The sequence below is a fragment of the Pleurodeles waltl genome, chromosome 5 (assembly GCF_031143425.1).
Source record: "Pleurodeles waltl isolate 20211129_DDA chromosome 5, aPleWal1.hap1.20221129, whole genome shotgun sequence".
In the NCBI taxonomy this organism is placed as follows: Eukaryota; Metazoa; Chordata; class Amphibia; order Caudata; family Salamandridae; genus Pleurodeles; species Pleurodeles waltl.
The window spans coordinates 1,254,414,555-1,254,441,891 of record NC_090444.1 but is presented as its reverse complement, the minus strand read 5'-3'; the positions used below and the strand labels follow the sequence as shown (position 1 = coordinate 1,254,441,891).

The following is a 27,337-nucleotide window of genomic DNA, read 5'->3' as shown; positions in this document are numbered from 1 at the left end:
ACACTACTCCTTGGATAAGCCTACTGCTCGACCACACTACCACAAAATAGAGCATTAGTATTATCTCTTTTTACCACTATTTTACCTCTAAGGGGAACCCTTGGACTCTGTGCATGCTATTCCTTACTTTGAAATAGCACATACAGAGCCAACTTCCTACAAACACTCTTATAGGGGGCACAATTTCCGAATTTCTACGCCAATGGTCCAGAATAACAACAGACAAATGGGTTTTAGATATTATCAATCGGGGGCATACACTAGAATTCAACCAACCTCCCCCTCAAGTACCACCAAAAGGCCCCCCGCCAGCCCATCTCAACGAGCTTATGGAACAGATTGCTATCTTAATGAGCAAGGGAGCAATAGAGATCGTGCCAAGAAGCCAGAGGGGAACAGGTTTTTACTCCTGTTTTTTCCTTATCAGAAAGAAGACTGGAGGCCTATTCTAGATCTTCGTTCGCTCAACAAATACCTTTTCGCATGATCTCTCTTCAAGACGTTCTGAGCCTGCTCAACCGAGGGGATTTTATGACATCGTTAGATCTTCATCACGCATATTTCCACATTCCAATTCACCCCAATCATCGGAAATTTTTGCGGTTCAGGGTCGCAGGCATTCATTACCAGTTCAGAGTGCTTCCTTTTGGCCTCAGGTCGGCTCCAAGAGTGTTCACCAAGGTTTTGGCGCCAGTGGCAGCACATCTCAGACAATTAGGGGTACAGGTGTTCCCGTACCTAGACGACTGGCTAATAAAGGCACGTACAGCGTCAAAGGCTGCCAGAGACACAGAGACATGTCTCTCCCTTTTCGGAGCTTTGGGTTTGACAGTCAATTACCCCAAGTCTCACCTAGTGCCCACTCAGAACATCACGTTTCTAGGAGCCATCTTAGACACTCTGCAAGCGAAAGCCTTTGCTTCGCAGGACAGAAGAAAGAAACTTCGAAACTTAGCAGCACGGCTCAGCAAAAGAAGGTCCGTTTCAGTGCGGACTTACAAGTCTTTTCTAGGGATACTATCGTCTTTCATTCCGTTGATAAGGAACTGCCGTCTGCACATGAGGACTCTTGAACAACAACTAGACAACCAATGGAAACAGACAGAAGGCTCTTTCGACGACGTAGTACAAATAACCCCTTCAGCGAAACAGGCTTTCAGGTGGTGGAAGGAAACTCCCCTAGTCTCAGACGGACTGTCATTTCTGAAGGACAGGACCATGCACATAGTAACAGACGCATCCCTGGAGGGATGGGGTGCTCATTTACAGGATCTTTCCGTGAGGGGAAAATGGTCCACTCAAGAATCAACTCTCCACATAAATGTATTAGAGTTAAGAGCGGTGGCTTTGGCACTCAAATCCTTCCTCATGAACATCAGAGACTCTTCAGTTTTGATAAGGACGGACAACACCACGGTCATGCATTATATCAACAAGCAGGGAGGCACAAGATCTCGGGCATTATCTCTGGAGGCGCAGAAACTGTGGCATTGGGTGATTCAGCATCGAATCTCCATCCGAGCAGAACATCTCCCAGGGATCACCAACACCTGGGCAGATGCCTTGAGCAGGAATCGAACCAGCTGCCACGAGTGGGAACTCAATCGGTTCTCGACAGTCTCTTTCGTCGTTGGGGCAAACCCACTCTAGATCTGTTCGCGACCAGAGACAACAAGAAATGCCGGCATTTCGCAAGCTGGCGTCCGCAAAAGGGTTAGAAGGTGAATGCGTTTTTGATCAAATGGTCAGGGATTTATGCATACGCTTTTCCCCCGCTCCCACTAATCCCGAGGCTTCTGCTAAAGATGAAGAGGGAACAATGCAGGATTCTTCTAATCGCTCCCAGGTGGCCACGCCAGTTCTGGTTCACAGACCTTCTATTGCTATCGGAACAACCTCACATTCGGCTGAAGGCAATACCGGATCTGTTGACAATGAGCCAGGGTCAGGTTCGTCATCCCAACCCGACATCTCTTCGTTTATCAGCCTGGCTCCTGAATTCTATGAATTCAATAGATTAAATATTCCTCCGGATTGCAGAGAGGTGCTTGCCTGTGCCAGAGCTCAGTCTACAAATCGCACATACAAGTTCAAGTGGAAGAGGTTTTGCTTGTGGTGCGCAGCTTCCAACATCCATCCTCTAACATCATCTCCTGAACACATTTTGCCATATTTATTGCATTTGGCTAAATCCGGTCTTTCACATTCATCGATTAAGGTGTATCTGGCTGCCATATCACGTTTCCGACGAACGTCTCAGTCACCTTCACTATGGTCCTCCAGAATAATAAAACAATTTCTTAAAGGTTTATTTAGAATGTTTCCACCAATTCATCGTCCTGCACCACAATGGCATTTGAACATTGTACTCTCCCAATTAATGAAACATCCGTTCGAGCCTATTCATAGAGTATATCTAAAGTTCGTTTCTTTTAAAACGGCCCTTTTTTTAGCCTTGACATCGGCAAGGAGAGTCCGCGATATTCAGGCCTTCACAATTTCTCCACCTTTCCTTCAATTCAAGCCAGAGGTGGTCATTTTGAGAACAAATCCAAAGTTTATACCTAAAGTTCTATCATCTTTTCACTTAAACGAACCAGTAGTTCTAAGAGCATTTTTTCCAAATCCTCAAACGGCAGCGGAACGAGCTCTGCATTCTTTAGACATTAAGCGCTGTTTAAAGTTCTATATAGAAAGGACAAGTGGTTTCCGTAAATCTGAACAATTATTTATCAGCTATGGAAAGATCAATCACGGTAACGCAGTTACTAAACAAACTATAGCTCGCTGGATCTCTTCCGCCATTCAGTTGACCCACCAGTTGGCGGGGAAGCCATTATCATCCAATGTCCGAGCGCATTCCACTAGAGCGGTATCCACTACCACAGCTCTGTTCGCTGGAATCCCTCTGAACCAGATCTGCAGGGCGGCAACATGGACACGTGCTCATACTTTCACCCAGCATTACTGCCTGGAAGCTACTGACAAGGTGGATGCTGCGGTAGGACAAGCAGTTTTGCGCAATTTGTTCACATAAGGTGAGCCTATAATCTCTACCCTCCGTCCTCTGTGTATTGTTTGAAGTATAATTTAAAGTATATAGTTGCATATGTGTAGCTATGGATACATATGTTTTTATATAGGTAGAAGTGTATGTATAGGTGTGTGTATATATATGTATATGTATATGTATATATATAGATATAGATATATATGTGTGTGTATATTTATATATCGGGGTGTATATATATATATATCTATATATCTATATATTTATATATATAGATGGATATTATATGTAGTTAATATGGTTAGCACTTAATTTGCAGATATTAATTGCTTATATAGATTCGGACAACATGCATTATAATTATGCATGCTATTGGTGTTACAAGAAGTAACATTTTGTTCTTACTGCTGGCTATTCTGATTCAAGCATGTGAATCTATGAAAGATACCCCAATACTGGAGAAGAAAATGAGTTACTTACCTGTAACTGTGGTTCTCCAGTATTGGTATCTTTCATAGATTCACATGAGACCCGCCCTCCTCCCCAGAGAGGCTCACCTTCTTGGATTTTTTCCTGTATTCTCTAGAGCAGAGAAATCTGACAGACTGAGCCTCTGTGCTGAGGGTTCTAAAGGGGTGGTCACGCCTGATTGGTTGAAGTTTGGGCTCTTTCTATAGAGGCTGATAGTTCTACAATTGAATGTGTTTTTTCCTATTGACTTCAATGAAAAAAAAAAAAAGTTTTTTCTCTATTTATTGCTTTCTATGTACCGTGGGACTCCCACTTCGACGACGGGGAATGATTCAAGCATGTGAATCTATGAAAGATACCAATACTGGAGAACCACAGTTACAGGTAAGTAACTCATTTTCTTCTTTGCCGATTCCGTATACATTTCTATCAGTCTGGGGACTAGTAAGGATTTATACTTTTTATAAAAATCCATAGGAAGACCATCTGTACCTGGGGTCTTCCCAGGGCCCAACTGTGCAATTGCTTCAGTTATCTCATCCGCTGTCACTGGGCCCCCCAAGCCGACTCTGGGCTCAATAGCGGTAGGGGTATCCGAGTTAGAAAATTGTCAAGGGTCCCCATCCCCAAGTCTGTGGGCTTCCTGTATAGGTGTGTATAGTAATCTCTAAATGCGTCGTTAATGGATTCCGGGCTGAGTCTGCATGTTCCCCGCCTATCTAGTACACTTGCAATAGGGTCACTATCTCTGTTCGGGCGCACCAGCCATGCCAAAAGTCTACCGGATCTCCCCTCCTCTGACTGTATGGATGCCAAGTATCTTTGCATACTATGGCATCTAAGTCGCTCTTCAGCTTGGGAGTGCTCTGTATGTGCACGTTCGTACTCTTCATCCACTTGCCCTGCGGAGCCCTGTCTCAGCTCCTCCTCATGTATGACCCTCTCCAGTGCGTTTAATTCTCTCTCAAGCGTACGTTTTATCCCCACCGACTGTCCAAGACAGTGACCCCGCGTCCCCACTTTGAGTGTCTCCCACTCTATGCCTCTGGCGGAAGTGGATCCCTGGTTAGTTTCTATATGTTCTGTTAGGTAGCATCGTAATTCCTCCCTGTATGCCTGGTCTTCTAGCGTTGTCAGGAGCATTCTCCATGACGGTATGGGGGGGGGGTCTGTCCTGTGATACTCTCAATGTCAGTAATAGAGGGTTGTGATCTGATATTGTGCGGGCAAGGTACTCAGCATGGGTCATACTTCGAGCCAGTCCAGCAGTGCATACTATCTTATCGATTCTAGTGTATACCTGGTGGAGACCCGAATAAAACAAATAATCCCTGGTCGCTGGGTGTTGAAACCGCCAGGCATCTACCAGCCCCCAGGCGTCTAGCCACCCAACTAGTTTTTTTGCTGTTTTGGTTGATGTTGCTCCCTGTAGTGGGGGGGTAGATCTATCTAAGTCAATGTCGAGCACTGCGTTAAAGTCTCCTCCTATTAGTACTTCCCCCATGTGTTGACGAGTGAGGTGCCTAGACAGGTCCGTCATGAATGATGTTTGGTCCTGGATGGGGGCGTATATACAACTCGGGGTCAGCTGGAGCCCCTGTAATTTCCCTTCCAATATGACAAACCTTCCCTCTCTGTCTATGTTGGAGGAATCAATCGTGAAGGGGACCCCCGCCCTAATCCAAATCAGGACTCCTCTTGCGTAAGCTGAATATTCTGTGGTAAACACCTGTCCCCTCCATCTCCGCCTTAGTTTCTCTCCCTCTCCGGGTGCGAGATGGGTTTCCTGTAACATAGCTATCTGCACCCCTCCCCTTTTTAGAAAGGAAAGAATTCTATGTCTCTTAGCAGGTGTACCCATCCCCCTAACATTCCAAGTTAGGATATTGTAGTCCGCCAACCTATTCTCAAGGCCTGTTGTATGTAGGGTTGGCACACCCATGGCCCCGATCGATTCCCCCACAAGCTTGTACCTTCCTCATGCTCATACCATTTCGCACATGTAGCCGATATAACTAGTAACTGCAAACCCCAACTCCCCATCCCCAGGGCACCTCCGGAACTGTAGGCTGCCCAATAAGTTTTGCAACACTGCAAATTATTCAAACACATCAATGCAATACTCGCCAGTCAGGACTGACAGGCAAGAGTCAGGTCCGGGGGAGCGGCCAGGTCTGGAGGGGCCATTTCACTACTTATCTTGTCTCGCCTTTCAGCGCCGGTGCGGGTTTGATCTATACAAGTTCGTCAGCGGTCTGCGGGGTCGCTCTTGGTGTGTAAGACGAAATCCACAGAGCCATCGGGCGAAGACACCACCGTATCGTCCGATTCTTCTTCAGAGACTTCCCGGGGCGATGACTCTACACCCACCCTGGCCGCCGCCTCCAGGGCCTCTCTCTTGCCACTTTCCCTCTGTGTCCGCGTTGGCGCCAGTCGCTGGCGGTCTCTGGGTCTTTTCCCCTTCGGGGCCCGCTGGGTCCCGCCCTCCCCGCAGTTCTCCGGTGCAGGTCGCGGCGGCCGTGTCCCAGATCTTATGAGCCATTCCCATGCCTCCTTTGGAGTTTGGAAGAACGTGGTTTTCCCCTCCGCAATCACTCGTAGTCTTGCTGGGTAGAGCAGCGAGTACTGTATCCCCTCTTCTCCCAAGGTTCTTTTAACGGCTAAGAAGGAGGCGCGCTTGTTTTGGACCTCCAAGGTGAAGTCAGGGAATAATGTCGCTTCGCCATTGGCTCCTTTAAACGGGCCCGTTTCCCTGGCTTTCTGTAAGAGGATGTCTCTGTAGTGCAGGAGTTTAGCTATTACTGCTCGTGGTGGCATGCCAGGAGCGAGTGGTCTAGCTGGCACACGGTGTGCTCGCTCCAGTGAGTAAAAGGGGGTCAGACATCCTGATGCGACAACTGTGCTTAGCCATTTCTCCAGAAACTCCACTATATTCGTCCCCTCGGCCCCCTCAGGGAGGCCCACCACGTGAATATTGTTCCTCCTATTTCTACCTTCTGCATCTTCAGCTCGCTGTTCGAGCTTCGCCACTCTGCCAGCCAAGGAGGTCACCTCCGCTGATACGTCTTCTTGTTTTGGGACGACTTCCGCTAGCGTTGCTTCCTCTTCTTTTACTCTGTCGGCCAATTTGTGATGATCGGCTCTCAGGAGGCCCACCTCTATCGCCACCTGATTGATGTCGCGCTATAATGTAGATTTGGTGTCCTCAATGGCACCCAGTATCTTGTCTAGAGTGTCTTGTACTTTGATTTGCGACTGGCTCTGCATGGTCGGTTCATTGTCCCCCAGTGGTGTATGTGTCAGGGGGTCCATGGCTTTGCTCTTATGTCTGCCCTTTGGGGGCATTGGCCAGGCAGGGAGGGGCGACCCAGTGAGTCTAGCGCACAGTTCAGGCGCTTATGCTGTTTGCTGTTAATTTGTCTACTGGCCCAGGGCACCCTTGTCGCAGTCTCTGGGTCTGATCGCTCCAGGGAGAGCCCAAGGCACTCCGCCAGCTACTCCCAGCGCTATAAGCAGCGGCAAGCGGCCGGGTCAAGGGTCCCCACTAACGTTGCGTAGTCCGGTTCCACAGAGGGTCCGTGCCGGCGCCGCAATCGGGTCCCAGCGGCCCCTCACGTTCGCGCGGATTACCGCGTCCGTCCCGCGATAGAGGATCGCCCGATCCAGGGCGCTCAGGCCCGGGTCCGCCGGTGGCCTCTCGCGGACCAAACGATCATGCGTGCGTCGTGCTCATCCCCCCGGTCGCATCCCATCTACTCCAAAGATGAGAAACCAGTTTTGGGCTAAACCGGGGCTGGTGTGCTTTCGTAGATTTGCGTCGTTGTGCGTAGAAGGGGTGGGTGCAGCAGGCCTTCAGATCGGCATTGGTCCGGTCAACCAAGGGGGGGCTCCGCACCTGGGTACAAGGGTACCCGGCCTCCAACTCTGGTAGACGATGGTGCAGGGCAATTCCACACTGTCCCGCCCCACAAAGGACAATCAATGCTAGTCCTGGGCCGCCCCGGGTGTAGAGAGTCCCGTCGTCTGCATCCGGGGGTTCCCGGGCAGCAGACACCGGTGCTCTGGTTGTGCGTTCCCCAGGGGGGTGTACCCAAAGTGGACTCCTCACCGGGCAGCCCCGGGGGGCCCCCCGTCTCCGCGTCTCCTCGTTGTATGCAGTCCCGTAGTCAGGAGGCACCAGGCTCCGCCCCCCGAGCAGGAGGCTGACTCTCCACCGGCAGGTGCCCCCACCAGACGCTCCGATCTGCCCCCCCCCCCCCCCCCCCCCCCTCCTTCAGGGTGGGCCCGTGTCCGAATCCGACGCCAGGCGCAGCACACCACCCAATCCAGGATCATGGCCGCAATCCGGCAGCCACCTCGTGGGTCCAGGCCCTCGCCGGGGCGCACAAATCCGTTGGAGGCCGCCCCCGGGGCCGCAGCCGCGCTCAAGCAGCCCCGGCCGTACCAGACGCTCACCTTCAGTGTTCCGACACGGGGAGCCTCCCAGCCCAGCGCGTCCCGGCTCCGCCCGTTGACAGGACCGTGGCCTCTTCGCAGTCCCGGGCAGCCCCAGTCACTCGGGAGCCTGCTCCAGGGGGTGAGACCGCACCTCCGCGGTCACCCCCGTCCGCAGCAGTCGTCCCTCTCTTCTCTGGGCACGAGACCGACCGTTTCAGCTCAATTTAAAGTCGGCCCCTCTGGAGCCAAACAGTTAAGCGTGCGCCATGCTCGGCTCCGTGGACACCCCCCCCCCCGTGAAATTCATTCATAAATGCATTTTTATATTTTTAATATTTCTATATGACTGAATGTAAAGTAAATAAAAAATGGCAAAGTCTTTGAAGAACAGAGACCGCTGCTATAACTATTGATTTAGTCCAGCATTAAGACCTTTCACTATTGACCTCACTTATTACAGAATCGAACACTGCTTTTTGTTTGATATGGGGATTTAAGGAAAGTGGCTGAATTGTTCACTGGCCTAGTGTTCTTAGGTTTGAAATGGAGGTTTTGATTGTTCGACTTCTTGTGGGTAGAAGCCTGCTTGCATGTTAGCATTTACCACCATAATACAGTAAGTATCATTACTCGTGTTTTTTTTTTATTTGTTTTTTTAAGGTAAACTATTTTATCTAGGGGGTTGTAGTCCAAAGGGGGGAAAAGCAATGCAGAAATTGTTGGCTAATAGAAACGGGACTGGCTGAAGCCTACTGTGACAGCCTCTTTGTGTAAGAATGTTGATTATTATTTGGGGTGGACAAACTTCCACCTCAACCGATAAAACCTCCACATGCTTGATGACAAAACAAAATAAAAAATTAAATAAACCTGTGCTCAGTGCCTGATAAGTGGCTTAAAGGGAATATGTGAAGTATTTAAACGTTCAATGGCATGTGTAGCTGCAGATACACATGCTGTGCCTATTCTGCCATCTAGTGTTGGGCTCGGATTATTACAAGTTGTTTTTCTTCGAAGAAGTATTTTCGAGTCACAGGATCGAGTGACTCCTCCTCTTCTGCTCCATTGCGCATGGGCATCGACTCCATGTTATTGTTTTCTTTCCGCCATCGGGTACGGACGTGTTTTTTTTTTTTTTTTCACTACGATAGTTCGAGCTGGAAAAGCTGTACAACTTGCTAATTCTCGTCGGTATTGTTTCGATTGCGTACCATCTCTCATCGACACTTAGGTACCGTCAGGTCAAACATCTTTACTCGCCCTTTGGGGCGCCCACACCCAACTCGGGCCTGGTTGTGCCGACCGCGTGGAAGCCTTATGGACCGGACCCCATTCCGCTTTTGTCCTCAGTGCCATGCCAAATTTCCCTACACAGACCAACATCTTGTCTGTAATCTGTCTCTCCCCAGACCATCTGGAGGAAAATTGCGAGGCCTGCAGATCCTTCAGTTCAAAGAAAACTCTGACCGAAGAGCACGAAGACTCGAGATTGTGTCGAAAAGCACCGAACGTCTCGACGTCGAGGAAGAGGAGATTCTGCACGCCGCAGTCTCCGTCCGAGGGTCCGACTCAGAGCAGGAGTCCGAGGAGGACAGACCGGTCACAGCAGGACAGCACGTGAGTACGCCTGCCCCTGCCCCAGCCAAGCCCAAACATAAGGCCTTGGGAATGCCACTGCAGGAAGGCCATGGCTCGACCCGTAAAAAGACCTTCGGTGACCAACCAACAACTTCGGCACCGAAAAAGGCCACACCACTGAAACCTTTGGACTCGAGCCGAAGCACTGGCTCCGAAACTATCAAACAACGATCCTTTGAGTCGAAACCTCGAAAGTCTCTTTCGGAGCCGAGGCCAACATCCACTCCCAGCCTTTCGAACCCCCAAAAAACCGCTTCGGAGCCGAAAAGGCAAGTTTTTATACGAAGGAACATGGACTTTCGAAAGTACTTAAAGAAAGCCTTAGAATTTCGGAGGAACACACACAGATGGAGGATATAGATGAAAGGCAAGCCAGAATTCATATTCACAAGGACACTGGCAAAATTATAACTGCACCTCCTCTGAAGCCTAAGAGGAAGCTGGCCTTTCAAGAACAATTGGACACTGCTCAGCCACCAGCTAAAGTGCCAAAGACTAAACAAACATCCCCAAAGGCAATGCTCTATGGATCAGCTGGTCAGGGATATTTGCTTACGCTTTTCCCCCTCTCCCACTCATTCCTTATCTGGTCAACAAACGGAGTCAAAACAAACTCAAACTAATACTCATAGCACCAACCGGGGCTCGTCAACCGTGGTACACAACACTGTTGGACTTATGAGTAGTACCCCACATCAAACTACCAAACAGAACAGATCTGTTGACACAACACAAACAGATCAGACACCCAAATCCAGCATCGCTCAATCTAGCAATCTGGCTCCTGAAGTCTTAGAATTCGGACATTTAAACCTTTCACAAGAGTGTATGGAGGTCATTAAACAAGCAAGAAAACCCACAACAAGACATTGTTACGCAAACAAATGGAAAAGATTTGTTTGCTACTGTCAGACTTAACAAATTATGCCACTAGATGCCTCCACACAAGACATAGTAAGTTATTTACTACACTTAAAAAAGTCTAATCTAGCTTTCTCTTACATTAAAATCCATCTCACTGCAATATCTGCCTATCTGCAGATTAAACATACAACATCGCTTTTTAGAATCCCAGTTATTAAAGCATTTATGGAAGGACTAAAAAGAATCATACCCCCAAGGACACCACCAGTACCTTTGTGGAACCTTAATATTGTATTAACACAACTCATGGGCCCACCATTCGAACCCATGCATTCTTGTCAAATCCAATTTCTGACTTGGAAAGTAGCCTTTCTAATAGACATCACATCACTTAGAAGAGTGAGTGAAATACAAGCATTTACTATCCAAGAACCCTTTATACAAATACATAAACATAAAGTGGTTCTCTGTACAAATCCAAAATTCTTACCAAAGGTCATATCAACATTCCATCTAAACCAAACTGTGGAACTCCCAGTCTTCTTTCCACAACCAGACTCAGTAGCTAAAAGGCCCTTGCATACATTAGACATAAAAAGAGCACTAATGTATTACATTGACAGAACGAAACAATTTCGTAAAACAAAACAATTGTTTGTAGCTTTCCAAAAACCTCATGCAGGTAACCCGATATCCAAACAAGGCATTGCCAGATGGATAGTTAAATGCATCCAAACCTGTTACCTTAAAGCAAAAAGAGAATTACCCATTACACCAAGGGCACATTCCTCTAGAAAGAAAGGCGCCACAATGGCTTTTCTTGGAAATATACCAATGACAGAAATTTGTAAGGCAGCCACCTGGTCTACGCCTCATACATTTACTAAGCATTACTATGTAGATGTGTTAGCAACGCAACAAGCCACAGTAGGACATGCTGTATTAAGAACATTATTTCAGACAACTTCAAATCCTACAGGCTGACCACCACTTTTGGGGAGATAGCTGCTTTGTAGTCTATGCACAGCATGTGTATCTGCAGCTACACATGCCATCGAATGGAAAATGTTACTTACCCAGTGTACATCTGTTCGTGGCATGAGACGCTGCAGATTCACATGCGCCCTCCCACCTCCCCGGGAGCCTGTAGCCGTTTTTAGTTGCATGAAAATTTTAAATATCTAAATAAATATTATTTTAATACACACTATGTACATACATTACTACTCCATTGCATGGGCACCTCTAGTATACTCACAACTCCTACCTCACCCTTTGTGGGGAAAACAATCTAAGATGGAGTCTACGTCCATGTGCAATGGAGCCGAAAGGGAGGAGTCACTCGGTCCCGTGACTTGAAAAGACTTCTTCGAAGAAAAACAACTTTTAACACCCCGAGCCCAACACTAGATGGCAGGAACTGTGCACAGCATGTGAATCTGCAGCGTCTCATGCCACGAACAGATGTACACTGGGTAAGTGGCATTTATATATATATATATATATATATATATATATATATATATATATATATATATATATATATATATATCTCTATCTATCTATCCAGATAAATAAGCTTAGTAGAGGTCTTGTGATTATTACCCTCCGTGCTTTGCCCGCTTGCATTCCAGAAGGCAGAGAGCAGGAGGAAACCCAGTAGGGCCACTCTGTTGCCACCCCGATGTGCATGTGATGTTGACACAACATTCAAAGTACCACCCTGGAGGGTGAGGCAAGGGGGGGGCTTAAAAGTCAGGTATCTTACCTTGTACCAAGAAGGGCAGCAGGTGCAATGTGTACCTTCCCCCTCTAAATGCAGACTGCTATCTTTACCACAAGGATGAGGAAGGAGGCTGTGGTTCGACCCTTTTGTAACTAGTTAACTACCCCTTTGTAAAGAGAAACCATTCCCTGTCCCACACCCAAGCCCCTACGAACCCACTGTTCACAGAACCATGTGGCGAAGTGGTGGCACACAGTGTAGGAATTTTCACCATTAGAAGGTGTTTGTGCACCCAGACTCCGCACAGTTCACTACAGCAGAGGTACACAAGATGATTGTGATTTGTGCACTCTCTCAAGAAGTGTAGGGGGCCACTAGGGTTTAAACTCAGGCATTTCTCAAGTGCTCATAACCTGCTGCACTCAGCACGGAGTTCTGCTGTCACTTTTCCAGCTCTACAGGAAAGCACCAACTATCCATGGAGTGTCTGGGTATGAATGTACAAAGGAGTTATAATGTACTACAGTCTTTCATCACCAACCCCCTGTGGTATGGAAAATGAGTAGAAGTGTTTGACACATGTCCGACTCATTCATGCCATGCTACTTGTGACTAACTCTATCCCACCTTCACAAGCCTGTAGATTTCCTAGGTCTCTTATTGTGTGGCTATCTCACATTTGAGCTGTTAGAGGTGTTTTAAAAAAAAAAAAAAAAAAAAAATCCATAAATCCTGCCCGTTCTGAAATACTGCATCACAGAAGGCAGACACCTGTCTCACTTCACCAGATCACCCAGTGACTGAAGACCATTGGAACCCTGAAAAACTAACTGCCACTCACACAGACATGTAGTAATTAGAAACTTCAACGAACACACACAGAGGTGTTGAGGCACTCTGATATTACCACACCTTGATGACACATAGGTACAGATACATTCATAGTCCTCTACAGACATATATGATTAACAGATACATGCATTCAGATACTCAAACATCTGTTTATTAATACGCTTGTTTTCTCGAGGTGATTTTCCCTTACTCTGTCTTCATTTTAGTTGTTGAGATAGCTCAGTGGACTTGGTTCCTCCTGCTGCAAAACACTTTGTGTAATGTAAGTTATGGTGTCTATCGATGGCCACGAGTTAAAAAGCAGCGTCTTCATTGGTTTCTTACCACAGGGTGAGGGAAGGATGAGGGACGCTGACTTTATTCAACCCACCTGTTTGTGGGTCCCGGTCCTCTAGCTTTCAAGCCTCCTTGCATGTCCACTTGGTGGCTGGTGAAATAGCTCAGTTATTGAATCTGCAGTTAAAAGCCAGTAGCATGAGATCAGGGGTTGGCATCAGTTAGGTTTTATGATGGATTCTTACCCTTAGAGATTTGATTCGGTGCAGATGGCTGAGAGCGTGAGGAAGCCCAGCAGGGCCACTCTGTGCTCCTTTGATGTTAGCACTGCATGCAACATGCAGTGACACACCCCACAGAGCAAGGCAGCAGGGCTAGGCAGGGGTAGAAGAGTTTGGTATGTCGTCCTGTACCAAGCAATCCTGCAGGTATAACATGTGTAACATATGATAAGTTAATTTCTCTTCTGAATCCCTCTGCGGTCTAAATCCAAATCTATATGCAAATGAGTAAAACAAAACACACTACATGAACATCTACAACAACAACATTTAATGTTGAAACTTTTCAAGACCTACTGCTGTGCACTATGAGCATGGGTTTGGGCACTTATTGTAAATACATATTCTGATATTATGAATGTTATGAATAGTGCAATGAAATAATAGAAAGGTGACCGTGCCCAATAACCCTGGGGACTTGAAAACGTTGGAGTTTAGACTAACCTTCTATTAATTAAGAGGCACATTCTATGCAAAGTTCGTTCCTTCACACGGACGAATAAAGTAAAAAAAAAATTCATTGATCGCTCCATTAAAAAAAAGTCCCCTTCAGACACACTTCAGCAATGACCAGCATTCTACAACAAAAATTCAACAGGGTAGCCTTAAATGGGATGTGTGAGCACTCTTCTGTTTTTTTTACTTTTAGTTACTTACTTCGTCCACGTATATGAAAACAGGGCTGGGAGCTGCAGGGCACAATCTAGATGGAATTTAGTCCCCTTTCTGGAGCCGCATATAAATACAACCTGGAAAGCACACTGGCTCTACTAGAGCTGAAATGGTGCCCTTCAATCCTGTACTTAGTGCAGCACAGGATGGAGACACCTGGAGTCTGCGCAGAGTATCTTCAAAACTCCTAATAATGAACTGCGCAGACTCCCACCTGCAGCCTCTACCCCACCCTTTTCCAAACCGTCACAACTTGGGGACACACCCCACCCTGTGAAGAGTTGGGAAAGGGTGGTGACGCTGCTCCCTGACTGACGTGCAGGATCACCACTGATGGGCTTCAGCCTGAAATGCCCGGGGTTAAATATATCTTCACGTTGCCAGTGGGTTGAGATCACTCCTTCAAGCTATACCTTTGCTGAGATAATGATCTCATAGGGCTCAGGGCTGAGGGGTTGTTCAGCCCAGCAAATAGACACTTCGGGCCAAGGAGAGGGGCAGGTGCCAGTAATGCAGAGGCAGGCTGCAGAAGACAACAAACTTGACTGGGGTGAGTGCAGCAACCCCACCTCCTAGCCAGCAAGACTGACAGTGTGCACATCCATTTTTTTTTTTTATTAAGCACAGTTGTAGCTTCAAAAATGCTTCTATTTGGAGCTGCCCTACATGGGAGAGGGAAAGGGACATATAAAGGGGGTGGAGCCCCAACGTCCTTGAACAGAAACTGCCCCTGGTGCCTGGGCTACTAAAGAGGGTCCCTAACGGCTGCAGCATGAATTGTGCCACCCCAAGTGATCCCTCACCAAGCATGTCACTGGCTGCTATTGCAGGCTGCGTGTGTTGGTGCAGAAAAAAGAGAAAACACATCATGACCCACTCAGCCTGTGTGCCATGTCCCCTAACACTATATGTAAGTCACCCCTCAAGCAGCTCTTGCAGCCCTTAGGCAGGGTGCATTATATGCCATGTGAGAGCATATCTGCACAAGCAGATAATACCCTGCTATGTCTGTTGATTCTCAGACGTCTTAAGTGACCAGGGAATCCATTTTAAATACATGTGCTGGACACTAGTTACTAGGAGTTCCCCAGCTACATGATGGCTTCACTGAAGATAGGGATGTTTGCTATCAAACATCTCGTATTGGTGAGCCCACCAAATGGGCTGATGCCAGTGTTAGATTCCCAGTACATGCACCCAGAGGGTGCCGTGACCAGTTCAGCCACCCTAATCACATTTCTCACCCCGGTTCCCCCTTCAAGATGAGAGCCAGCGCTCTAAAGGGCCAGACACCAAAGCCTGCTCTGGGTGGGCTTGTTAGCACCTCCACCAAGCAGGATGGACATTACAAGACAGGAAGCTTCAAATGCCTACCTGTCTATGTATTACGACCCAGGTCTCTCCAAATGGCATAGATGACTCAGACCCACAATGTATGTCTGCTACGCTGCCAAGTAGGAAGGCATTGTCCACTATGGCATTCCAAAGCACCTGCACCCCTCTCAGGCCTGCAGTCCAGGAAATTGGCTGTTTGTTCCTTCACCTTCAGAAGTCATGTCAAGCTTATGCTTCCATGTGCCTTCACTTGGCCTACATGCTGAACGTGGAACATTCTCCATTATTTAGAATGTTTTTCATCAACACTTTTATTGAAGGACTGAAACAGGTGTGTTAGAGTTCCTTGTGTCCCGGTCTGGAACTTTAATGTTGTTTTTTACCAGACTCATGGGCCCTCCTTTCTTTTTAGCCACTACACTTCCGCCCTTTACAGTTCCTTTCTTGGAAGGTCACATTCCTTGTAGCTATTGTGTCCCTCAGCCGTGTTAGCGAGCTGTATACCCTCACTGTAAAGCTGCCTTGCTTTCAGGTGCCTAAGAATTGTCCTCCAGTCCAAACCAGATTACTCCCAAAGGTTGTAACTCTTTTCATCTCAACCAAACTACAGAGCACGTTGTCTGTTTTCCCTCAATCACACTTGGTAGCAGAGAAGGGTCTTCAACTCTAAAATATGCCCCCATATGCTACATTGACAGGAGTGAGACTTCACAACACACAGGAACTTTTTGTTGAGTTTTCTAAGCCTCACAAAGATCCTGTGTCAAAGGCAGGTTAAGCAAGGTGGATTGTCAAGTGCATCCAAACCTACTACTAAAAATCAGAAAGAGCGGTGTGTCCCCTGCCTAGGCTGCATTCCACTTGTAAGATAGGGGCCATGATGACATTCCTTGGGTAATTCTTATACCCGATATTTGTAAGGTTGCTACATGGTCATATCCACACACATTTACTAAACACTACTGTGTGGATGTTCTTGCTCGCCAACAAGCAAGGGTATCTACAGTAATTCATGCTACAAACAGAAAATATTAGCCTGTAAACTTCTGTTCGTAGCATGTGATGTTTTAGATTGACATCCGTCCACCCACCTCGGGGGGGAGCTAGTGGTTGCTACAGATAGCCTTCTCTTTAACTTAAGTCTTCTAAGACAAACAAGGTGCAAACGTCCGAGCTCAACTCTAAATGGCAGGAATATGCAGAGGATGTGAATTTACAGCACTATATTCTATGAACCAATGCTTACAGGGTGAGTAGCATTTTCTTTTTCTTTAGTTCAACTCCTTTTAGGATGCATGTTTTTCCATGGATGAAAATTTATTTAAGAAATGATGAATATTAAAACTTGATGATGGCAGTTAGAAAAAAATGTAAACAAATTCTGTATTTCAGTGCATGTTTAGTTTGGTTTTAATTATGCATTTCCTATACATCAGCATATTTCTTACTTCTTACTCATTAAGTTCCTGATGCACCCTTTATTTTCTAGCTTCTATTTATCTGTGCGAAAAATATCCAATTCCAAGCTTGTGGATGGTACTGGTCACCGACCTCATTACAGCCTTCGCACACTTTGCCGAGCCCTGAGATACGCAGCTACAAATCCATGCAACAGCATACAGCGCTCTCTTTACGAGGTATGAATGAATTTTGCATGGTATTTAGCAAAACATTGAGTATCTGATTAGCAATAAAGGTTGGCCAATTCTCTTGGAAGTGGTAAACAATGGTACATGCTTGGGAAGCAGCCCAGGGCACAATGATAAACAAAAGCCAATGGTGGTGAGACCTGGCAAAATGGCAGATGATTTTGTGTGTGCAGTGGGCAAGATGTTTAGACAATCTGTGTATCTGTAGGAAGCAAAATATCTTGAGCATAAACTAGCTATTGGGAGTTGTGTGCCGTTTTCGTTGCCTATTTTTAGATGATAATATTACTGTTATTAACTGCTCCCAGGCCGGTTCTCCGGGCTCTGTTTAACGTAAGGGCTTTCTACAAGTACACATTATTTTAAACAAGTATTTTCCCATTTATTTGAAGCACATAAACCAAACCCTACTACAAGTTCAATGAATTGTCCGCTAACCCCTTTGACATTCAGAGTGCTGTAGAGTCCCTCTCACTGTACATCTAATGTCTAGAATATGGTGTTCTTTTACAACAAAAGGTTTTTAGTTAGGTTTATGTGCTCTGTAACATTAATACATTTTATGGCACTAGTAATATGTAACTCATTGGGCCACTTTTATAACTCTGTGGTTTTTATGTTGAAGGTATATGTGTTACCTGTAGGAAATGGGGCTACAGTGACCATGAGCCTGAATCCAATGCCAGCATCTTTTTATGCAGCCCAAGTCTGTAAGTTGATGAGGGACTTTGTTATCTTTGTGTGGATAGGCTAATGATAACTGGCAGCTGACTTGGTGGGAAGAGGAGCGGACTGAAGTTAGTGCCACCCATTCTAGCAGTTTCCTAGATGAAAGCAGCCAATGAGATGCAGTTTTTGGGAAAGGTGCAAATTCTTAACTACATTAGTGCTGCTGAAGAACATATGTCAGCTGGATGTGGTAATGGGTTTCAGTTGGTTGTCTGTCTTGGGAGCTCTGGAAGTACACTGCATCTTCTCTAACCTTTCACAGTCTTTGAGATCGATCTCTACTGTAGCTGTGATCAGTGATGCAATTTGGGAATACAGCTTCTCAGTGGTGATGGACCACTTCGGGGAGCTGCTACAACAAAGTCACACATGCTTGCCTCGCTCTTGGAAAGAATTGTCTCTTGAGCGCACCACTTGACATATTTGGATGTTTTAGGTAAGGCTGACCAATAATAAAGAGAATCCTGTGACCTGAAAGCTCCTTAGTGGCCGTTGCTCTAGGTACATTAACCTACTATGCTGTACTGGTAATCTGCAGACTTCTCACACTTACGTGGTGATTCCGCAGGTGTACTCTCTGTGGCTGAGCTTAAGCCTTATCTATTGTTTGTTAGTACTTAAGAAGGTATTTAAAGATGTGGATGCACTTATATTAAAATTTTATTTTACATTCAATCATTTTTTTTATTGATTTTGACAAGTTATTTATCAACCTGAAAAACTTGCCAGCAATCATGTTAAAGTAGACTGCCAGCATAACAGAAACCGAACCGTAAAAAAAGAAAAATAATCATTCCATTCTCATCAGAAATGTCCTGTTTAGTAGTGTCGGTTTTCGTGGTTTCCATGGGGTTCTTCAACAGTCTACAATCCTGCCCCTGGCTAAATAATTCACCAAGAGGCCCCAGAACACATAGTTGCTTCCCCTTACAGTGGGTACATGTGCTAGATTTCCATACCAAGTAAACGTCATATCCTCCCCACCTAGTCTTATTACCCACAGTGGTAGTGTTTGAAAGCTCTTGGTGAGTACAGTTGTCACACGATAAAGAAAATAGTATGGTTCCTCCTATTTATCAGGTGCATCTTAATTGACCTATACAATTCATGATAGTTTTGCTGCATTGTTTGTTGCATATTATGTAAGACTGGCATACAACTAGCCTACATGCTTGGAGGACCAGGAAAAGGGCATACCATGCTTTGTTTGCATGTTTCCCAGTTTTCTATATGAGGCTATAGCTTTCCACATAATACGCTAGTTATGTCTGATCTTTTGAGCTTCGGTATCTGGGAGAGGGGAAAATGGGCATCCTTGCCTTATCCCCCTACAAATTCAGACCAGTTATGACAGGAAGCCGTAATCTGCATCCTTGCCTGTAATATTTCATATCCTGCAAGCATCCTCTGCAGTTACTGCTCGACAAATCAGGTGTGACTTAAGGCTGCTTTCCCAGAGGAGCGGTGTTAGCTGTTTTTATTGTTTCTCAGCCATAGAAATCATTTGTAGTACTTTTTTAGTATTGCTGCTAGTTTGTCTCCCTTTATGAATTGTGCTTGATAGAAGTGGATTAGTTTGAGCTTGATGTGTTCCAGTCTACATGAAAAAAATTCATGAATTGCTCGTAATCTATATTTGAGGGATGTCGACCTATTTCCTGAAGGTATTCCTAGGTCCCTTCCTGGCTTCATCCACTCAGCTGGTTAGCCGCCTTGTGAATCTAAAGGAGTTATGTAACTCCATTACAGTCCCCAAAATGATCTGGGCAAATGTTTTATAATCACTGGCATTAAACCTGTGCTTTCTCTAATTTAAGGCTTTTGATGGGCAGCAACATTTCTTATTAAGTAATAAGTGAGTTAATCCCCACTTTGTCTGCCTCAGTAAATTTTGTTAGATGTAGTTTCTTCAAGTAATCCTCTTTCTGATGCTAGTACTTTTGCTGGTAAAATCCTGGGGAATGTTACCCATCCTCAGTCATAATCCACTTCTCACTACCATTGTCAATTTCCACAATATGATTATACATTCATTTTGTGCCAAGCGGTTGGCCAACAGGACTTCCTAACTTTATTGCCCCTATCATAGTATTTAAGATCTCAGAGGCTACTCTTACACAAGATGTGTTGCCTTATATCGTCCTTTTATGGTGTTTTCAAATTAGTCATTCCAGCTTCGAGGTAGCCACTTGGACCTCTTTTTGCTTTTTGGGCATGCCACCCTCAATATGCTCTCTAAGAAATTATATTATTATTTGGGGTAGATGACTACCCGCTTTAGGAATAAACACAACCCTTGTCATTTCTGTCCTTTCACACAGTCTTCTGCCCTCCTGGGAAGATAAGTGAATGACTCCCAGGAAAGGTAACAATAGAGGCCTGCCACTGGAGGAGGTGTTGCCTCTTCTTGGCATGAAGCCTCACAGGGGCTTGGACCGAAAGGCGAACTTCAAAGGGGAAGTTGAAGGGCAAGTTGTGCGCGCACACATGAGAATGGCTGCTCTGTTTCGGTAGACTGGTTCTCAGCAGGGACAGAGGGGGAAAAACAGTTGCCAAACTGGTTTACCCATGGGCGTGAAGCCTAAAGGTTATCACACACCAAGGGTGAGCTATCAAGCTCCTGTCACCGAGGGAGGGGTTCAGCCATCTTTGGAGTGGACAGATTAGAGCATTTTGGGATAGCTAGATGCCACACTTCACAGGAAGTTGTCATCAGGCAGGAGGGAACCAAGTGACCTCACTTAAGGGCACTTATGGGTATTAAAGGAGCACCACAGGCCTCCAGAAGTCTGATCTTGCTTAGATTGGAGAGGAGAACCGAAGAAAGACTGCCCTGATGACCAAGGAACTGACAAAGTGAGGCTGCAATATAGTTAAGCTGCACCTGCTGCTCCTTGGGCTAAGCAAAGAGGGTGTCGGTGTTGTGCTGATGGAGAAGTCATCCCCTGCGCCATCCCAGAAGCAGGGACTCCACAAGTCAGTTGGCGGAATTCCGGTTTGCAGGGCCACAAAAGCTGAGGAATCCTGTTTGGGTTACCTGGTAGGTCAGATCATTGGATCATGTGTCCTCATCGCAGCACAGCTTGGGAACCCGAGACCCAACACCCAAAAGTTGCAGCCAAGTCCATTGGGTCCTGAAGACTCAGCAGAGTGCAGTTTTGTCACCTAGAAGGAGAATTATAGTCACTGGTTTGGTTGTGCCCTTTGAGCAGTAGTCTAGTGGCGACATGACTTTTGCTGGAGTAAAGAGGATTTTGAGGGACTTAAACTATTGTGGGCAAAATTGCCCAAGCCATGCCAAGGACGGAAGTGTAGCCTCAGGAAAGACCTATCAACTGCACAGCATTTTCAGCATCTTTGATATTCCTGTATTCCTGGCACAGCACCGCTGCCCAGAAGTTCACAGCAAGTGGACATTAATGCCGGAACTGGACTGGAGACTGCATTTCTGATGAAGATAACTGTTTCTTCAGACCTTGATGGTCCCTTTGACTGGCTCACTGCTGAAGTTGGTTCCCCAAAGTAATCCAAACTGACCCCATTCATCCATGAAATAGCCTTTTGCTGAAAAAGTTTGTCAGATTTGCTGACTTTCTGAGTGCTTGTTTACAGTTGATTGAAAAGTCCAGATTAATTATTTCTTTAAAAATCTATATCTCTGGACCCCTCCTGTGGATCTTTCATTTTGGTGTCCATAAAATCATAATCTTTTTTTATGAATTGGTGTTTGATGTCTGGAGAGTTTTATTTCTTCAATTGTTTTGGTGCTGTTTCAATGCTTTACACTTGTTCCTTTGTTGGCTCCTGACTGGTCAAAGCTACAGCTAACCAGGGTTGAGCTAAGGTTTGTGAAGTGAAGCCCGACTAGTTCTAAGAAGGGTTGGAAGGTAGGTCTCACAACCACACCATATAATAAACCTTGTTTCGTCACAGTAGTCAATAGTAGCTGTAGACCAAAAATCAGACGCAATTTGTTGTTGACTTCAATGGAGTGCAGGTCGCATACATCAACTTGGTTCGTCCTGATCAAAGCCTCAATCCACCAAAGTGTGCACTTTTAAAGCCCCCAGGACATCCAGTGAGGCACAGAGAGACCCACAGAGTGTCATGCGAAGTTCAAGAGCAGGGTCTAGTCCAGTTGCCACTTTTTAGTTGGACAGTTGCAGGAAAGGTGTCTTGTAGCTTGTTTTATTTCTATGGCTTGAGCTGGTGGTCAGCCTTATGACCCTTGGAGTCCACTTTGTCCTGTGTGCAAGAGAGAACAGGTCCTGTCTTGAAGACTCTTCTCTGGTCTCACTATGTTCAGTCCTCTTCTGATTTTCCATGGGTCCAGGAGTGTTATGAAATGTGCACCTGGAGATGCCTCATTTATGTCTGGTACGAGCCAGTCAGTTGGGATGACTCCTAGGCACACCCCTAACTATTGGTGTGAAAGTTCTCGGGACCAACCCATCTAGTTTGGGCATTTTAAAAATGGCCAAATTCTTAGGCCATATTAAGCCTGGGCTCTGAGGATTGTGGTGTTTGTGTGGGAAGTGTGCTATGGTGATCTTAGTGTCCTCCCCCATTTAACCGTATAATATAGTTTGGGGCTGCCACTGTACCCACAACAAACCCAGAAACCGAAGTCTTGCAGAATAAAAGTAGAGTTTTTCAGCAACCAGATAATGGATATTCACATTGTTTTGGCACCCTGTTTCCCTTCTTTTCAGGTGTGCCCTCAGTGTTATATGTAAAAACCACAGCAGCCTGTCAATCAGGATTTCACAGTAATGTCAAAAGGGATGCTCACTGCACCACCCTACATATTCTGTGGCACTCACAGGATCTCCTCTTCCCATTCATGTAAGCTCCTGAGAGGCATTTTCCGCCTTTCTCACACCTATTTAAATTCCTTTTTGGCTGTCAGAAGGAGAGAGCAAATGCAAATCTAGCATCGAGAGCTTCAGACAATGAAAAGTTAAGTCTAAAATTTATTTTTCCTTAATATTTATAAAAAATCTGACTTGAAATAGACTTTAATGACTATTTAAACTAGTTTATTTTTCTAGCTAGTCCCATTTGCGAGATATATTTGTAATGTATTCTGTTTTTCTACATAGAACATCTAGGCCTGCCACTGCGGAAAAAATAGCTTTTGGGAGCTAGCCATTGTAAGGACATGTTAACATCCCATTTATATATGTCCTGCTTTAAAATATGCCCCTGCCTTGCCGGCTTTAAAGCATACATAGATGTGACTTTTTAATATTTAAAATGAAGGTTTTGATCTGTCAAAAGGGTTTATTTTGACAGGTAGAGTTGGGGTTCTTCCACTGCTGAAATCAGGCTACACGTGGTAGCTATGAAGTAATATTTGCACTGCCACTATAGTGGTAGGCACAATAGGTACTGTATTCTACAAATGCCATTTAACTTCTAGGCTATTGGTACACCTATACCATGTACTAGGAGCATATAGGTAAGTTAAGCATACTAATGGAAATATGCCAATTCAACCATGTTTAAAAGGGAAGCCCAAGCACTTTACTGTTGGTTAACATGAGCATAGTGCACAGAGTTCTGAAGCAAGCACAAATAAAAGGGGTCCACCAAATCCCAGGTGACTACTCTGAAAAAGCAGATTTGTCTTGCATCCCGTCTTGTTTCTGTGAACACGCCCGTGTCGTCATTGCAGTTAACAGGATATTCTTTGATGGCACATTTATTATCCTGTATTATTAGTGGGGCTTAGCTTCAAGGCCATGGATTTACCCCTCTCATCATCTCCTAGTCTGTGTATTAAAGATCGAGCTATGATCAAATAATATTATCGGGTCCTGTTTGTACTTTAGATTATTGCCTAACAAATGCTTATTCAGAAAGAAGCAATGAATACATGCATAGATTTCTTTTTGGCAAGTGACTACGTATGACAGCGTTTTACCAGTGGATGTCTGTCTCCACCTATCTACCCAAGGCTTGCACTAATCCCTTGTGTCTTGTTGCAGAGGTTCATCTGTTACTGGCTAACTTTGTCCATTTCTGCAGGCAAAACTATATTAATGTCCTCTCCCAATATGAGACCCTGTAGCTTTCGCTGTTTTATACAGAGAGAAGAAATGGAGAAATTCTCCTGCCCTACCTTGGGCCTGTGTTGTATTTTATTGTAATTTCATTTATGTAGCACTTACTACACTAGACAAGGCATTGAGGAATGAAGAATCCAAGGGTAGTGGTTAAATCAGTGTCATTGTGAACTGTTGGTTATAGAGATTATACATGTGCACTCAAGCTGACCATTCCGTGCCTTCAATCCAGTTTCTTTGTATGTGACGGCCAGTGATAGTAGAGGCCCATGAGTGTCCTGTTTTCAAGTAGCATTCTTCCCTTTGCATCTCTATAACACCTAGCTCATTACCTTAATTGGCTGTAAGGATGCCTACTCCACTACCTTTTTTTCTCCAGGGGCGAAATATTGTATTAAGAAGTATTATATTTAGAACCACTTCTGGTCTGTTGTCCTCAAGTGTTCTTCTTTTATGAAACACTTATTTGTTTCCATCCTTTAAGCACCAACAGGAAGAGCAACTTGCCCTTTGTTGTCTGTTGTTGATGTCCCCTATGCCCTCCCAGGCACAGTCTCCAATCATTCACTTTTGCTACTGGTCTCCCTGTGGGCATTTCAGGTTGTGGTTGTTCAATCTCACTTCTATGATATGCGATGTAATCCCCTGTCAAGAGGACTACTCAGGTCAGTCATGCTGCCTGGGTTATGATTCAGTGCTCCAGAGTAGACGAGGGTCATTTGCTACCATTCTTGCTTCCTTTGTCAAGACCACCTCTCTGTTCATTGCAGTCTTTTTGCCATGGTTACTCCCACTTTTTGCTTGTTGTCAGTGTCCTTAGACTGTTTTCACTGGGATCATGCTAACCAGGACCCCAATGATTGTCCTCTCACCTCTAAATTTGGTTGCCTTGGTACCCTTTCCACTCCACAATTTGCATACTGGTGCACCCCTGTAAGTCCCTAGTATATAGTACTTAGGTGTCCAGGGCATTGGTACACCACGGGTCTCTCTTGGGTTGCAGCATGTATTATGCCACTTATTGGGAGCCCATGCAAACTGTCTGAAGGCCTCCCATGTCCTTTGAAGGGCACACTTTGTGCCCTCCTTACATAACCCACTTTGCACCAGTCCAGGGAGCCCGGGTCCCTGCTCTGGCGCTAAACTACACAAAGGAAATAGAGGGGGACCACTCTCCTGTCTATCAGCACCCCAAGAGGTGGTGCTGAGAGCTGCTCCAGGTGGCCACTTGATTGTGCCATCTTCAAACCAAGATGAGCAGAAGCCCGTGGGAACATCTGAGTGGCCAGGTTAGGCCAATGTCATCAGTGACCCACCTCTGATAGGTGGTCATCTTGCAAAGTGACCAAGCCCCTTTTTGGGCTACTTAGGGACTCCCTTGCGGGTGGGTCCCTAGATTCGGCTTGCAAGTGTCCACCAGGACTCCTCTGCAACGACCTCTTCTGCTCCTGGCCACCGGAATTGCTGCTGGAGTTCAGAAAAACTAAACAAGACTGTAATACCAAGACGACCTTGCCCTGCAATATTGTTTCTGCAGCTCTTGTCACCACTTTGCAACATTTTCACAGCTCTATTTCCTCTGGGGTTGGCAAGACTTCAGGTGCACCAAGGAAGCAAGAAGGTATCTCTCTTGGAGTGAGGGAGTCACTCCTCTGCATCCACAGGCCTCTACAGCAACAACGTCCGACTGCTGAGATCTGATGTCCTCTGGATCTGCGAAGGTTCTCCAACACAGGTGTTGGTTCTGAGGGGTCCTCAGGGTCCTCTTTGCCTTCTTTCCATCTTGGGAGACTGTGAGCCCTTGCCTTTTCCTCCAGGATAGAATTCCTGTGCCCCGTGACAGTTGCAGCAGCCAAGGCTTGTTGACTACTGCTCCAAGGGATCTCCAGGCTCTGATTAGCCGTGGCCTCCAGCACTCTACCTCTGTAAGGACAGTTTTCTCTCTGCTGCTCCAGTGACGTGGGACTCCTCTGCATGTGTGCTTCCTGGGCCTCACTGCGACTTACTGTGCCTGCTGTCAGAGGGTTGCTTGTGGGGACTCTGACTGCTTCTTCTGGCTCTCCTGCCTTCTTAGGGTCAGCCCAGACTCCCCTCCAAGGGCAGAGTCCCCAGGGCCTTGCTGATTCTCTCCAGCCCTGCAAATCTTCTTCAGCTCCAATTTGCATTTGCTTGTTCTTGTTAGTAGTCCTCCTGACCCATCTGCAATCCAGCCACTGTTGAGGGACAGCTCTTAGATAACTTCAGGGACTCCTTTGCAGCTCCTGTACTCCGCAGCTTGCTTCCACTCATCACAGTTTTCCTGGGTCTTCACCCACAGAAGGGTGGGCATTTCCTCCTGCCCCACCTGAACACTTGTACGTGGACTGGACTCTGTCCCCTTCTTTGACATGTACTCTTCATCCCGAATCCACAGTTGGGTTCCACCGGTCTGGTCTTGTTCCTGCATTGTTCTAGTCCTAAGTTCCCATGTTAGCCTACAGGAGGACTAGGTAACTTACCTCTGCTCTTCTAGATACTCACCGCTTGGGGGTTCCATACCCTCCCAGCCCTCAGCAAACTACTCCACATTCTCTGGTCTGGGACCTATTCTCGCATTCTACTAATCTGATAGAGACTTCTAGTTGAAAATTCCTTACCTTAGAATTTTCCTCAGGCGTCAGACTGGATCGAAAGATTTTTATTCGAGCAGTACCCTTGCGTGCCGTCAGGTGGCGTTGTCGACTCTACGTCCGTCTTGGTCACAGTGATGATGTCGCACCACCATAAGCACCATGCCGGCATGCTGACGTCAGTTCTTTACCTTCCGCGCCACACGCACATCCAAAGGGTAGGAAAGTACCCTCTCTTTGGCATAGTTACCCCCACTTTTTGCCTGCTGTCAGTATGCTTGGACTGTTTTCACTGGCATCCTGCTAACCAGGACCCCAGTGATTGTGCTTGTTCCCTCGAAATTTGGTTGTCTAGGACTTAGCACACCCCGCAATTCGCATACTTGCCGCCCCCCCACCCCCCAAGGTTCTTAGTATTGGGGCACTAGGGGTTCCCCATGAGCTGCAACATGTATTGTGCCACCCATGGGAGCCCATCAAGTATGTGTCTGCAGGCCTGCCATTGAGTCTTCATGGAAAGGTGCATGTACCCTTTCCCTACAGGTCACTGTAAGTTACCCCTATGGTAGGCCCTCCTAGCCCAGAGGACAGGGTGCAGGTCCCTGTGAGTGACTGCACCCCTCCATGAGCAGAGGAGCCTCTATGAACTCCAGCTCCATTGCAGTGAAGCTGTTTTGCCTGTGTACTGGACACACTACCTGTGTCCAGCTACACAATGGT

At 46.2% G+C, this 27,337-nt stretch overlaps 1 protein-coding gene across 1 annotated transcript in view; it reads left to right on the top strand.

Annotated features, from left to right (window-relative positions):
* MDN1 (midasin AAA ATPase 1) overlaps window positions 1–27,337 on the top strand; it is a 1,740,009-nt gene that overhangs the window by 374,798 nt on the left and 1,337,874 nt on the right. Inside the window, exon 21 of the mRNA XM_069235499.1 lies at window positions 17,052–17,199. Coding sequence (XP_069091600.1) covers window positions 17,052–17,199 — 148 coding nt within the window. The remainder of the gene's footprint in view (window positions 1–17,051; window positions 17,200–27,337) is intronic.